The 14,036-nt window shown below is 48.7% G+C and overlaps 4 protein-coding genes and 1 non-coding gene across 5 annotated transcripts in view; 3 read left to right on the forward strand and 2 right to left on the reverse strand.

Moving 5' to 3' along the window:
* Nucleotides 1–90: 90 nt before the first annotated feature.
* On the reverse strand, nt 91–290 carry Pmar_PMAR006437 (hypothetical protein; the record flags this gene model as incomplete). The annotated part of the gene is made up of 1 exon (XM_002786972.1): nt 91–290. A coding segment is annotated over one exon (200 nt), but the record flags the coding sequence as incomplete, so codon positions are not given.
* A 4,393-nt stretch (nt 291–4,683) lies between these two features.
* Nucleotides 4,684–5,693, forward strand: Pmar_PMAR006438 (RAB6 protein, putative; the record flags this gene model as incomplete). Its single annotated transcript, XM_002786973.1, has 6 exons — nt 4,684–4,794; nt 4,984–5,062; nt 5,122–5,206; nt 5,255–5,366; nt 5,411–5,567; nt 5,626–5,693. The coding sequence occupies 6 exons, from the start codon at nt 4,684–4,686 to the stop codon at nt 5,691–5,693; spliced, it is 612 nt and encodes a 203-aa protein (XP_002787019.1).
* Nucleotides 5,694–6,612: 919 nt separating this feature from the next.
* On the reverse strand, nt 6,613–7,270 carry Pmar_PMAR006439 (hypothetical protein; the record flags this gene model as incomplete). The annotated part of the gene is made up of 3 exons (XM_002786974.1): nt 6,613–6,702; nt 6,777–7,158; nt 7,233–7,270. The coding sequence occupies 3 exons, from the start codon at nt 7,268–7,270 to the stop codon at nt 6,613–6,615; spliced, it is 510 nt and encodes a 169-aa protein (XP_002787020.1).
* Nucleotides 7,271–7,769: 499 nt separating this feature from the next.
* On the forward strand, nt 7,770–7,841 carry Pmar_PMAR006440. Its single transcript has one exon. It is a non-coding gene; the product is annotated as a tRNA-Ala (tRNA).
* Nucleotides 7,842–10,607: 2,766 nt separating this feature from the next.
* Nucleotides 10,608–14,036, forward strand: part of Pmar_PMAR006441 (repeat organellar protein, putative) — a gene marked incomplete at both ends in the record, with an annotated part of 5,092 nt that continues 1,663 nt past the window's right edge. The window contains 16 exons of the mRNA XM_002786975.1: nt 10,608–10,713; nt 10,813–10,951; nt 10,999–11,124; nt 11,168–11,276; nt 11,510–11,596; nt 11,640–11,741; nt 11,981–12,130; nt 12,178–12,270; nt 12,322–12,432; nt 12,486–12,575; nt 12,720–12,806; nt 12,857–13,003; nt 13,346–13,425; nt 13,541–13,634; nt 13,686–13,842; nt 13,898–14,022. Coding sequence (XP_002787021.1) covers nt 10,608–10,713; nt 10,813–10,951; nt 10,999–11,124; nt 11,168–11,276; nt 11,510–11,596; nt 11,640–11,741; nt 11,981–12,130; nt 12,178–12,270; nt 12,322–12,432; nt 12,486–12,575; nt 12,720–12,806; nt 12,857–13,003; nt 13,346–13,425; nt 13,541–13,634; nt 13,686–13,842; nt 13,898–14,022 — 1,803 coding nt within the window. The remainder of the gene's footprint in view (nt 10,714–10,812; nt 10,952–10,998; nt 11,125–11,167; nt 11,277–11,509; nt 11,597–11,639; nt 11,742–11,980; nt 12,131–12,177; nt 12,271–12,321; nt 12,433–12,485; nt 12,576–12,719; nt 12,807–12,856; nt 13,004–13,345; nt 13,426–13,540; nt 13,635–13,685; nt 13,843–13,897; nt 14,023–14,036) is intronic.

Consider the following 14,036-nt stretch of genomic DNA (forward strand, 5'->3'; position numbering starts at 1 on the left):
CCGTTCGAAGCGTATGATACTCGGTAGAGTTGTCCAAGCGGCAAAGGCCTGTCAGAAATGAGTTACATAGGAGCCGACATGCTTTGTTACTCTCATTTTAGTGCGACCATTGGCTTCGGCGTCGGCCATGCTGCACTTGGCCGCGTAGGAGGCAGTCACCACTTCATACCACGCTCTCAACACTCGTAGATGCCGAGCTCGCTCAAGGGTAGCTTTATAACATCGAACCCGGTCTTCTCGAGCAATAGGGACAGCCTCTCTCAACAATGCAAAGACGCGCCTTGTAAAATCTGAGAAACGATTGAAGCGTGGCTACTGTGTAGCACGACCAACTTTGCCTTTGAAATTCCCTTGCTCGGTTCGAATCCCTCCGACACCGTTCGAGCCATATCGTGAAGGCTTTGATGCTCTTCAGTCGGATCACAGTGAGGTACCAACGCTCCGCTTTCAATTCGCGGAACTTCCTCTCCTCAACGATATCGAAGAACCCTCCGAGAGCTTTTCTCAGAGTAGCCCTAGCCCATATACTCCTGGCAGATTCTAGCTTGTTCATGATGAAAGCTCGATTATGCTCGAACGCCTGTCGCTTGAGCCTGCGGAGCTCGAGGTTATCTCGGCGTCGCCATTCTTCGTTTGCTTCTCTGGAGCTCTCGTCGGCGATGGCCATGCGTTGTTGATCCTCTCGTCGCAATTCCCGTGCCAACTTTGAACACTTTGACTGTTGAGCTCGCTGGTACATACGAAGCACTTCTGGTGGTGTCTCTAGAGGGGTCGCCTTCCTCCGAGCTCTGATGAGGATCGACACAGCTATCCCTAGGGGTATTCATGCTAAACGCCAAGATACGATACCCAAGCTTCGGCCTAGGAATTGCATCATGTCGGTTCGAGCTCCCTTGAGTGCATGCCTCCTCCCGGACGGGTACTGTGGCTCTCTCTCGTTGCCTGTGGTTTGGCACGCTTCTGGGTCGTCGAGCGAGAGCTGCAGCGACCCTCGCGCGGAATCCACTCGGTTCCTGCTCCCTGAATGCAGTGACCGTATATTGCAATACTGATCTTTAAAGGGCTCACTTCCGAGACCCTAGCTTGCGCCATTTCCTGAGCGTCCTCCGCAATACTTGCGAAGCTCGCCAACGTATAACTTCTTCGATCTTTAGCTCTTCTTGTGCTCTCTCTATACGCTGACACAATGCTGACCGCGTCTCGTTGAGCCAGGCGTAGAAGTGTTTGGTTTTAGTAAAATGAACTTGCACTTTTCGTGTCTGGAGTGGAGGAATGCGCTGATTTTTCATGTATTGGTAACCGCTCACTTTCACAGCGAGAAGTCTCCAATTCACTGTTGCCCGCAGGAGCTCTTTAAACCCCTTACGGATCAGGACTCGGCTGTGTCGTTGTTGCCACAACGATAACGTAGAGACTATACTGAACAAGAGCGTAAGGAGTCTTCATTCCACATCGCTCCGCTCACATTTCCACACTCCGTTGCCATCTAGCATATTGCCGTTGTTCACGCTTTTCAGCCGAGTCCTGCAACTTAGGTAACCCCGGGGCCTGTTTGTTCAGCGTGGCCGTCGAGACCTCATCCAGTTGTTGACATTCAGTCTTCGCTATGCCTTGGCGTCTGCTGGCAGTCCTCCTGCTCCTGGAGGAGGGTTTGGTAGCTGTTAATGTATTATGTTCAGAGCGACGACGTAACTCCTCGATCTCTCGTCTGACTTGTGCTCTAGCTAGTGTCAACAGCCGTCTGTCATCTTGGGTAGCGTCATGGGTACTTCCGTTCGTCACCGCACTGCCTAGACGTGGTTTAGACTTGTCAATAGGCCGAGGAGCAGACGCCCTTCGTTTCACCATTCTATCCCGCCTTCTAGCCTCCATCGTATACACCTGCATCAGGACTGTGTAGTGTTGCGAGCAGTTGTTCAATCACAGTGTCGTCGAAAATCGGAATTCCCTCCGGATCCCGGCTGAATGCTCTCGTTGGCGTATCAGTGGGCCGTTGTACCGTAGGCTTCGCGAGCCGCTGAAGGACCTATTGATGGACCGTCAAGATTAACCTGATCGGATGTTACCGTGAGAGTACTTGGGTGGCCAGTGCCGCGTCTCGGTCGTCGATTCCTCTAGCAGCGCACAAGGCACTCAACTTGGCTATACTGCTCCGGTGAATGGTGCACGCAGATCGATTATCATGTTGATTTCTAGTAGTTCCGTATCGATCAGCTTGGGCGGCCACGGTGTCGTCAGGCCATCGGTGATTCTTAACTCGTGGATCGTCCTCTATCTTCGCTGATTCATCCTGTACATCTACCCACGACTTCAATAACGCGCCTAATAAGGTTCCGTCATGAACTTCCCCTTCTGTGTTGCAGTATTGGAATATATACTTGGTTTCCTCAGCCGAGCTCTCTACATTATGACTTAGAGTAGAAGTGCACGAGAACACACAAGAAGTTCTCAAAATGTCATTGTTATCAACGCGCGCATTTGACAATGTATCTATTTCCTCAGACTGCTGTGTTGGAACTACGTAGAAATTTCGAAATTTTTTCATTCCGACACCCATAGCTAGCAACACTATAAGGGTCAGCATTTGCGTAGCGGATTGGCGAGTGAAGACCATATGGCTCACGTGCAGTGTTTCTGTCCGCTGAATTTTCTTTATTGATGCCGTGCTCCATCCCTATGTTAGCTGCTGATGCGTATAGGTCGCCAAACATGAGCGGGAGAATACAGCCGCTACGATAACTCGCTGTTACCGTGATTGATTGACTGACGATGAACACGACGGGTGTGGTACAAGTGGAATCAAATCCATGAATAGAAACGTATATATGCTAGGATGAGAGCTCGGGAAATCCCATCGTCCTTCGTCCGTTGCAAGGGAGGATTCCAGAGCAACTCCGAGAGAGCGATCAAGAAAGATTTCCCTCCGTCTTGCGTAAACTCGTCTGATGCTACCGTGGATGATGAGTTGAACATAAACCTACACATTTTCAATCTCGAATTCAACAAGTGGAAGAACAAATTAGATAGATGAAATTTGATTTTCGACGAGTGAAAGGAGTTTTTCACGAAATGAAAGTTCGAATTCGAAATGATAGTACCTACATTCATAAATTTCATTTACGAAGTTGAACTTTCATTTTCAACCAGTCTACGAAAATCGAACTTTCATTTCGAATATGAACTTTCATTTCGCGAAAAACTCCTTTCACTCGTCGAAAATCAAATTTCTTTCGTCAAATTTGTTCTTTCAATTGCTGAATTTGAGATTGAAAAGGTATAGTTTATCTTAGTATACAAGCGGCCGCGTGGTTCTTCTGTGAACTTCACTCACAACGACAATATGATGTGAGTACCCCCGCCGGGAATTTAGTGGGAATTGTTACACAAGCTGATCAAGGCGTATCTCAGCTCGCTAGCTTTTCGCGAGCTCTGATCTCAGGCGTCTAACTTCTTCCTCAGCAGCAGCCTCGGCTCACTGCATAAACGCCTTGCTACTATACTTAGCCCTACACTAACGCCATTATATACTGTCTCGTATCAGTACAGAGTCACCTGTCTCCTCCACAGCCCTCCCTTGATCCTGATTGACCTCTCACTCGGCGACGTCACCCCTTGTCCATCTGCCGTCCAACAAGTAGTCGACAACAGAGCCGCCAGATCTGGGACCTGTCATCACGGAACTATATGTTCTACATAGAAAGATGGGGGATGGGGATAGGTCTAGACATGCCTGTAGGTGAGATGATGCAACGGTGACCTGGTACGACAAGAGATGCTCACTAATGAACTGCTTTCACTCCCTTTCCCTGAGTCTTCCAGCGGCATCGTGGCTGATGGTGAACTCCTTAACCTTTGCACTGTAGTACAGCCAATACTACGTAATACCATTGTTCCGCCCGTCTCTTTGCGGGCTCTGTTTATTTCTTTGACTGGTTAAGGCTGTTGATGAACGTTTCACGTATGACTCGTATAATCTACCATGTCAAACGTGTATAATTCTGTTTTAAAAAACTCCTTTTCCCTGAGTACCTACAGCGAGCAGCAGGGAAGACCCAAACTTGCTCTCTCGGCCACCCTAGTGACTCCTCCACGCCGACCGGGACCTATCAATAACCATCTGGCCTCAGCTAGCGCTCCCTGCTCCTGCGAGGAGTTATGGCCCACGCGCTAATTGGTTCCTCTTTGCTGAGCTTCTCTTTATCCACAGGCTCAGGTCGTGACCCAAACCCATGTGATGGAAACTCTACACTGTGTACGAGTCCAACTGGCGTCCTATTGACGCTAATAGTGTGGCCTCGTTTATCCGTAAAATTACTAGCTTCGCATTTTCTCTGGCGGGCGGGGAGGGTAACGATCACGCTAGATAGGCGACTCCACGGAAGAAGGCATCACAGACGTATTCGCAATAGACAACCGCTGTCTCTACCTCACCGCCGCTGGGTCGGTCGTTATCAAGTGCTCTGTCCTACTATAGTCGAATCGAAAGAACCACACTCCTTTCCGGTAGGAGAGTCTGAGCGCTCAATCGATGATCACATCAACTCCTCGCAGTTCGGGAGCTCATAGGGGAATGAGTTTAGGTTCTCTGAGCTCTCGAATTGGAGTATAGTAGAGTTGCCATCGTTCCGTTGTCAGAATGGTAAAATTGAAGGAGATTTTCTTCAGTGACTAATCTGATTTGAAATGAGTAGTGGCTTAAACAAGTACAAGCTTGTTTTCCTCGGAGAGCAGGCCGTCGGGAAGACCTCTATCATTACTAGGTTCATGTATGATACTTTCGACTCCAATTATCAGGTAGCAACTCTACTCTGCCTGATTCCCACTCCCCTCCAGTGTTGAAATGTATGGTCGTTTTCATCAGCTGAGTTCTGTAGTTTCCTCACTGCGCGGAAACCAACAAGAATTTCTCTAAATTTTCTCATACTTTTCAGCCCATGTAGCTGTCCATGTGCATATTCTTCAACACTCCTCGCTCCCCTTCAGGCCACTATTGGCATCGACTTCCTCAGCAAGACGATGTATCTCGAGGATCGTACTGTGAGACTCCAGCTCTGGGATACCGGTATGAATAACGGCTAGGTTACTGGAGACTGGGTTAATGGTGCTCATCATTCTCCTCAGCTGGCCAGGAGCGTTTCCGATCTCTCATTCCGTCGTACATCCGGGATAGCAGTGTAGCAGTTGTCGTGTATGACATCACCAATAAGTAGTAGAAGCAGTGTGGGGGTGGACGGTAGGGACGCGTGTTTGTCAGGGCGTCCTTCATGAACTGCGAGAAGTGGATTGATGATGTTCGTACTGAGCGAGGCAATGATGTTATTATAATGCTTGTGGGCAACAAAACTGATCTCGCAGACAAACGGCAGGTAATTGTGCTCATACCGCACCCTGTTCAATTCATGTCCACCAGGTTTCCACTGAGGAAGGGGAGCAGAAAGCCAAGGAGCAGGGCGTTATGTTCACCGAATGCAGTGCTAAGGCTGGGTACAACATAAAGGCCCTTTTCAGGAAGCTTGCTGCTGCCTTACCCCAATCCAATGATCAAGGTGCCGGTCAACAAGGGCAAAGTCAGAGTAATACTGTGGTCGCCTTTTATTGCTATAGAATCATTGCTGATTGTCTCAGTCGTTGACATACAGCTGAACGCTAGTAATTCCGAGCCCCAAGAGCATGCTAAGAAATGTGCATGCTAATACTGCAATGGGTGAGAGGATGAAAACTTTGGGTCTAATCATCCGAGACGCGAATCGATAGTGCTGTTGTTAAGAAGATCTGCTGCTCATCGTGTATCATCGATCATCATCATTCTCCTTCATTTAATGGCCTTCTGTATTATCGACTTGCGTTTAGTGGAGTTTCGAGCCCTCGGATCGAACCTGGGTAAATGTGCAAGTAATAGGACAGAATCAACATGTAGTCCAAAAATCTGTTGTTCGGGCTTGGAGCTGTGCTCTGCTGCTCGCTAATCCCACATTTTGGTCGTTATACAGCAACGAGGGTATGCGTCAGATGGACTAGACTTCAGTTTCTTTTGGGAAATACAACTGTCAATGTAGTCAAGTGCGAAGGACAAAACTACCGTCGTTCGTACTTGGGCAAGCAGACTGGCTAGTGACTATTAGGGCGTGGAGGAATGGCTCTCCTGGGAGTATTTTTCCATTACTCGGAACACAACATCCGGTTTCCTAACACGACGACAAGTATCGGGTGGTCATGGGCCTTCATCAGCGGCTGTCGGCTCTCGATGGGTTGACATCACCTGTCGTGAGAACGTATGATACGCCTGAGGCGGCGGTCCAATCCTTACATCAGCCATCATCGTCCAGGACTCGCGAACTCTCTCCCGAAGCTCCATTATAAAAGTAAGATTCGAATCCATAAGTTGACGAGATTCTGGTGAGCCTCCGAGTTCACGTTGGGCCTTGTACTGACGAATGAACTCGGCCCAGCAGGTGTCGATAGCGTCGAATGCACGGCTCCCTCGCGCTATGAGTGGCTCAATGCTCTTCGCTTCATTAATAGATTGGTCCTCCCTCATTGGAGACCTGGGACAGATAAGAGATGGTTGAAGTTTGAGTGAGGGAAAAAGTAATCGTGCATGAAGCAGGCTACTCACTCATCATCCATCAGTGTACGATCTACCAATAGCCGAGCTAGAGTAGACTGTAGATAGATGGGCTGGTCAGGCTCCGAGGGAACCGCCTGAGGAACGCAAGCAGTTGATTCCGACCTTTCCAGTCGTGATGACATTTCCTCATTGAGAATGCAGTTGTTACCTTTGGAAAGACGAGTTCCCCTTGCTCGTCACGAATGTGGAAGGCCTCAGGGATTGTGCTGTAATTGCTATCGCCCTCGATAGTAGTAGTATCAATGGGCCGTGCAAGTGGGAGCGTTCCGTCACCCTCGGTGGATGGTACCATGGTGCGGAACATTGGCTCACTCGGGCCCTCTTTCACAGATTCGTCGACGAGATCGAGCTCATGGTTCCCCGAGCCGTTCGTGATCTTCTTCGGGCTAGACTTCATGACGTAGTCGCCGTAGCTCTGGTATTGTACGATCTCTGCGGCCCGCTTCAGCCAGTAGTCCTTGTCAATAGCACGAGGGGAACATCGGGCAGTCGTACGAGCCGTATCGTTGGGGATATGCCGGAAGGTACTCCTTGGCGTAGTATGCGGCGCCTAGAATAAACGAGTCGTAAGCTCCCTAACGACAGTCAGCATTTCACCACTCACCAGTATCCTCCGAGGGGAGGGCAGTTGGTAGTCCCCATGCAGTTCAAGATAACTGATCTCTAGGCTCGGATACGTTCCTGGAGAGACCACGGGCCGTTCTTTCGGTATTGGAACTAGCGGCAACTTGATATCATCTCGCCGCGGAGATTTACGAACCTTAACCTGAAGGGCACATGAGGGGAGTTTAACTTGGTTCAACAATCTTGCCTCATCGCAGCAATTATCTCTTGGTAAACGGAGCTCGAATAGCTTCAAAGGGATAGCTCCTCGTACGGGAGAATCCACACGGAATAAGTCGGAGAGAGTTGTTTCCAAATCGACATGGCATTGATCCCCACAAGGAGGACGAGAATCGTCCAAAATAACCATAAACTGATTCAGTTTAGTCGGCACTTCAGGAAATGATGAAGTAGTGACCGCTCGCCTGTGAGACTAAGTATGAGACCAATGGTCGCTTGGCGAGGAGGTAAACCCGGGAGCGGCACATATTCTCGATGACTAACAATAGACTGCATGTTCTATGTAATAACCATATCAGGGCGTATGGTGTAGTGGTATCACGTCTGCTTCGCATGCAGAAGGCCCCGGGTTCAAATCCCGGTACGTCCAGTTTCTTGCGAAAGCCTTTCGCTCTTCACCAAGAGCATCCACAACATCTCGATCGCGAGAAATACATCGACGCAAGCTGTTATCCTCTAAAACGAAGCAGCATTGCTCAAACAACCCGAAAATGGCATGGTTAACTCAAGCGTAAGTGCCCCGGGTAGACCGAAAGCGTCACAAATGCGGCGCTTTCGGTCACCCACCGTCTTGCCTGGACATATTTCAATGGACTATCGTCTCGAGACTGCTCGATAAGCCTTGATTGCGCAAAATACAAGATAATTTAAAGTTGGAATTCCAAACACCCGATGGAGGCATCCCCTGCCAAAAGAGTTCCACGAGTCATCACCATCACACCCCGGCCATAGCGAGATCATTGTTTAGGCTGTCCAAAGGGAACTGGAAATTTTCGGACTCCGCCCAATCGGACAGGTGATGATACTCTAAAGCGAGTACATCACATTACTTCACACCAGAGCAGTGAGGAAGCTCAGATGATGCGGTCTAACGTCAGTCCTCTAACAAAAACTGACATTACATGCTACCACATAGACAATTCCTGCTGCAGGCTCTCCCAAAACGACGATTTCAACGCGACACTTTTGACATGAAAAACAAAGTATGACACTAACCTCACTCCTAATACAGTCTCTCGTGGTCCAACAAACCGGTTCACGACCAGCTTATTGCCACAGCGATGCCGATAGTGTCTGAGCCGACAAGTACGTACATCCATATCTATCTCGTTACCGCTGTGTGAATAGTTTCGACAGAAATCGGTTTCATGGGTATGAACTACCTCAGAGAAAACCATTCAAGTCAAATATACCGCGTACAGACGACCAAGATTGTCAACTGCACTCACCTGTTTGAGCAATACACGCCTTATGATCATCACTCCAGTTTGTCCCCTATGGGCTTGGCGTTGCAGTAGGTATAGAAGAATATCAATACCACAGCAATAGTGCCGATCAGGTTACAGCCAAAGTAAACTTCGTATTCCATTGTAAGACAGAGAGGGGAGCGACAGAAAACTATACAAATGCTATAAGCATGACTCAACCATCGTTTTTGTGAGGAGCAAGGTCGTAGCGTTGAGATGTGATGAGAGAGCAAGATCGGCCTTGGAGACCTGAGGGGGCGCAAACAAACCGTGTCACTAAACTTTGTGTCCTAAATCACTAAATTAGGCGCGCGCTCCCCTGTGATCGGTTTATGCGCGCCTAAGGTTAAGAAAAAGAACATCCTTCACACAGTTTCCAGGTGTATGGATAGACAAACATATAACCCGACTAACCGCTATTATTATAGGCCGTGCAGGCCTTTCCCGCATGAGGTATGATCTTGCTATTACTACCCGCTACCGCTGGATTCCCCTCCGTCAGCGTAAATAGTTATCTTTTGACGAGAAGAGAGACACGCCTACGTCGGAGAGACTGCTCAAACCTTCCTCCACGCGAATGGTATCAACGAAAACTGACTGAACAGTTGTTCGATTAAGTGGGTGAAAAATCTCGCGTGTCAAGACTTGAGACGGAGGTTATATCAACTGCTATTACTTGCCAGGTTCCACAAAGATCCAACAGGGTTAACGACACGTCAGAGAAAAAGTCTTCGAGAGGTCTGGCATCGGTACTCAGTCTTCCCTTTACCTACCGTGGCACGGTAACCGTGCTTTTTTTGCCGGAAAAATGCATTGCCGTGGAAGCCAAGAAACTTTTATCATCTAATAATCAGAGGATAATAACTATTATCAACCGATTACTTCTCTGTCAACCCGCAAAACCAACAACTCAACTCGTAATGCATTGATGAATTCACTTTCCACTCAATAATTCAGGTCAAAAGTTTCGCTGACAAGTCCCCAAGTTGAGGAATCAAGTGCAAGTACACAAACTTTCCACCACTCCTGTGGTCGACCGAAGCTCGAGAAGCCCATCAGCATCATTAATAAGTGATCCTCGATGAGTCACACTGTTCGAAGTATACTGATCTGCATGCAGTGCATGGTGAATGATGTAGTGTTGGGTTTCGCAGCTCAAAAAACTTGGAAGGTAAATCAAAATGTAGCTCACAAAACGAGTGTCGAGTTTGCCCAATGAGACATGGACTTGAGACAGATCCGCCTGGCCCGCTGAACCCTTTTCGTTAAATTGCTTCCCTTCGGGTTTCTGGTTCATCTGTTTCTCTTCGGGTTTCTGGTTCATCTGTTTCCCTTCGGGTTTCTGGTTCATCTGTTTCCCTTCGGTTTTCGGTTCACTTGTTTCCCTTCGGTCTCTAACGCCGTTGAAACGAAGTCGCGCTTTATATCGACTATGAGGGCGCGCGCTGAAATTTAGTGATTTAGGACACAAAGTTTAGTGACAGTGTTTGGACACGCCACCTGAGGGGTCACTCTCATTACATGAACCGCCGAGAAACGGATAGGGTAGCCTTCTGATGGTGAGTAGTTGTGATTTGCGTTAGGAACGGTTACGTGGACATTTTACTAGAATGTTGCTACTGGAGTGTCTCGAGAGTAGTACTGCTCCGTCGTGGTAGGGTTTGAGCGTTGCAATGCGGATGCGATATATTATCACGCACCGACTCAGGAGTAGTAGATGTCCCCAGCACTCGTGACAGCTTCCCGACCGAGGGTGTTCTCCAGCTCTACCTAAAACTCTCGTAACTTGACATCAAGTATTATTGCCGATTCGGCGTAAGATCAAGTGCGTTGAGCTAAGTATTCTCAGAGGCATAGGTTGGGTTGCAGTTTTTTGGTTGTTTTTAAATATGATCATCACCGATGATCAACAATGGTCGGCAGATGGCGACAACCCATTCGGTGTAGCAAGCACTACGGCAGAGGGCAAGCCTGAGGGCCAGGGAGAACCACTCGGTAGTATTACATAAAATGTTCACCCAGCACTCCCGGTTCGCCTTGTACCATTCCGGAGATGCCATATGATATAGTGTTTTGTCGCCGACGTCGTTGTAGGTTGGGGTTCAGGCGGTGCTTGGAAGCTCGTATGCTTCCGAGACAAGTGGCAGCAGCTTTGTCGAGATGTGGACCTGTGCGATGATAAGTTGGCTATAGCGGCTGCGGAGTTCGCCAGTGATTCGATGCCACTGGGGAGGTAGTATTCACTGTAGTAGCAGTGTTCAAGCTTGACATTGCTTGCAGATATGAGGAACTCTATAGGGCATTCAGAAAGGTGTTTATCAGTTTAGAGGGGCTGAGCAAAAGTCTTGGGAAGGCCCGGGCTAGTCTTGGCCCTAAGCTGGAGGACTTCACTACTTTTGTGCGGAAGTAGGATGATGCTGTTTGCGGTTGGTTGAGAGTGTCTGGTCAGGTATGAGGAGGCGATCGATAGAGAGTTGGTAGCACTCCAGAAGGTGCAGGATGATGTAACTAGAGTGAAGCAGGAGAGGGACCATGCTAGGGCTATGTATAGGCAGGAGGTAAGAGAGGAGGGCTTGCTGCCTTCTATATCGTTCGTATTGTATTATCTATAAAGTACTCATGCATAACCATAATATGTGTGTCGGGGGCGGTATGCAAATAGTCGATAGTAGATCTTCATCACTTTCGCGGTACAAGGCGAAGAATGAGATGTCCACATCCATTCATGTAGCTAGGAATATGGACATTTATGGTATCGGTATTACCTTATTTATTCATTATTATGTTGTAGTCAACCTGCCCTGAACAATCTCGACAGGTACAGTATAGAGGTAGAGTACAGGATCTGGCTGATACGCAGAGGAAGGCCAAGAATGAAGTCAGTTGGGTATGTTGGGCTTGGACTTGAAGTTTTGTGGCAGGTCTTACGGTTACTAGATGGCACACAGCGGGATAGGGATCGTCTGCTATTGCTGTCGGTGATTGAAAAGGAGGATGCGGTGGCTGCCAGGAGTATGGTGGAGGTAGTAGGGATAAGTTGGTGCTGCTATTCATCACTGCCACCTCCCTGTTGATGTCCATCATACATATGTAGTGAGGAATTTTCGGCTTGGGACACTTCATATTCGAGGCGCGATGCGATTTGTTCGGAACTGCAGAGGAGGGTGTTCGTGGTTTGGTTTCTGAGAGATCTCATTTTGGTGGAGCATTCACTTGGTTCGGTCTGTGGGTGGTCTTAGTTGGCAACTGCTGTTGATTTTAGGGCGCCCGAGCGGAGCAGAAGCGGGCTGAGGAGGTTTCTAAGGTTGAGCACAAGCTGAAACACGAGGCTGAGGGCGTGGCGAAGGAGGCTAAGAAGATGTGCAATACCATCACGCGTGAACTGGATAGGGTCCGCCGGCAGAAGCTGCAGGTATTGTTAAGTAGTGGTATGTCGGGGAGTTCGGGAAGGTGTGGTAGGTGTCGAGGGACTTGGAAAAAGAAGAACGTGCGAATAGAGAGTTCGCTGCTGCTGGGGGAAATCAAAGCTTCCAGAAAATTCAAAGTTTGCAGGTTAGATGGGATGGTGATAGTAGCGACGTGTTGGGAGTGCGATGTGGTTAGGCTCAGCTGAAGGAAGCATTAGACGCCCGAGCCGAGGCTATTGGCAGAATAAAAGCTGCAGAGGATGCTGCTACTGAGGCTAAGACCAAGCAGCGAGCAGATATGAGAGTGGTGAGTTAGTGTTGTTGGGGGGAGGGTTGGGGGATGATCCGTCATGTGGGCAGAGACAGCAGCTTGATCTGGATGCGGAGGATGCGGAGGAACAGATGAAGCAAGCTGAGGATATGGCGGCTCAGGTGGCTGAAAGGGCTAATGTAGTATTGTAATAGGGGAGAATGGCTGAGTTGGGAGTAGTAGTAGTAGTAGTAGGCATGAATGTATTGTATATTATGGAAGGCTCTTATTGTGATATTGGTAATCTGTATTGTTTTTCGATACCATTGGAAGGCATGTTTCAGGCCTTGCCTGGCGTCACTGAGGAACGCGATAAACTCCAGCAAGAGCTCAACGAGGTGGCTCAGAATACGGCGAACCTTCAGACTAATGTAGGCATGAGGAGTTGGGGGTGTGGGGGGTAGGCGGCGCCGTATGGTAGTTGAAGAAAGCTGAGGAGGATATAGCGAGGCTGAAGGAGGAAACAGCAGACTTGCCCAACATGCGCAAGCGGATTGAGGAGGTTGATAATGACGTAGTGGAGCAAAAGGCGGCACTTCAGAAGGCTCAGCAGGAGAAGGATGAGATCGTAAGAATGTCGGTGATGGAGTGCGGTGCATGAAAATATGCGCATTGTGTTGGTGACAAAATGAAAATTTTGAGGATTTTTAGGGGAGTTCTCACTGGTTTATTTGAACTTCTGCCCAAGTCGTGTGTAGATTTCTAGGGAGTTTCACCCTAGTGACATGAAGAACACTAGTGAAGGAGAGATTCCACGACTACTGCTTACCGCAAATATCGCATTTTTCACCGAGTTTTATGCCACTTCACGTAAAACGGGCGAAACTCCAATAATCAGTGCGATGAGACTATATTACATATATTACAACATTGATGGAGTCGTTGAGGGCGTGATTCCCTTTGTTGTCAGTCGGCTAAGCTTGCAAACTTGAAGATGGAGGCGGACACGGCTGAGGCTAGTGCTAGTAGTTTGAATAAGCAGTTGGAGCAGTAGGATGGGGGTGGATGGATGACATTTCAAACGTTAATTGAACATAAAACGATCGTCCATGTGGCCCCGTTGCCTCGCGGTGGTCATCGCGCTACTCTAGTTTGTGTGTGGCAGAACTCAAACATGGATTGCCGATTTGAGGAAGAAGTCGGCAGCGGCTTCAGAGGAGCTGAATAAGACTACTATGGAGTTGGATGAAGTGAAGCAGGTAGTAACTGGTGTGGGAATTGAGGCTTCGTTCCATTGGTGGCGTCCTTAGGTTTTATCGCAAGAGCAGCAAGGAAAGGAAACGGCACTGCAGAATGGCAAGGAGGCGCAGACTGCAATCGCGGAGAAGGAGGGGGAGACGGCAGCTGCTTTGGAGTCGACAAAGGAGGCCACAGCGGAGCGGGACGGGTTGAAGAAGCAATTACAGGGTGGGTGAAGGGGTGATGGGTGGCAGTGTTGAGCGGGGTGAGGTATGGTGATCAGATATGAAGACGGAGATAGGACAGATTCAGAAGGAGATAGGAGCTGAGCAGAAGGCGACAGCTCAGGCCCAGAGGGATGGGGGGAAGATAGCTGGGAAGGTGGAATCGATGCAAAAGAATATTGATGTGGGTATAGTAGT

Source organism: Perkinsus marinus, assembly GCF_000006405.1.
Source record: "Perkinsus marinus ATCC 50983 genomic scaffold scf_1104296930488, whole genome shotgun sequence".
Classification (NCBI taxonomy): domain Eukaryota; phylum Perkinsozoa; order Perkinsida; family Perkinsidae; genus Perkinsus; species Perkinsus marinus.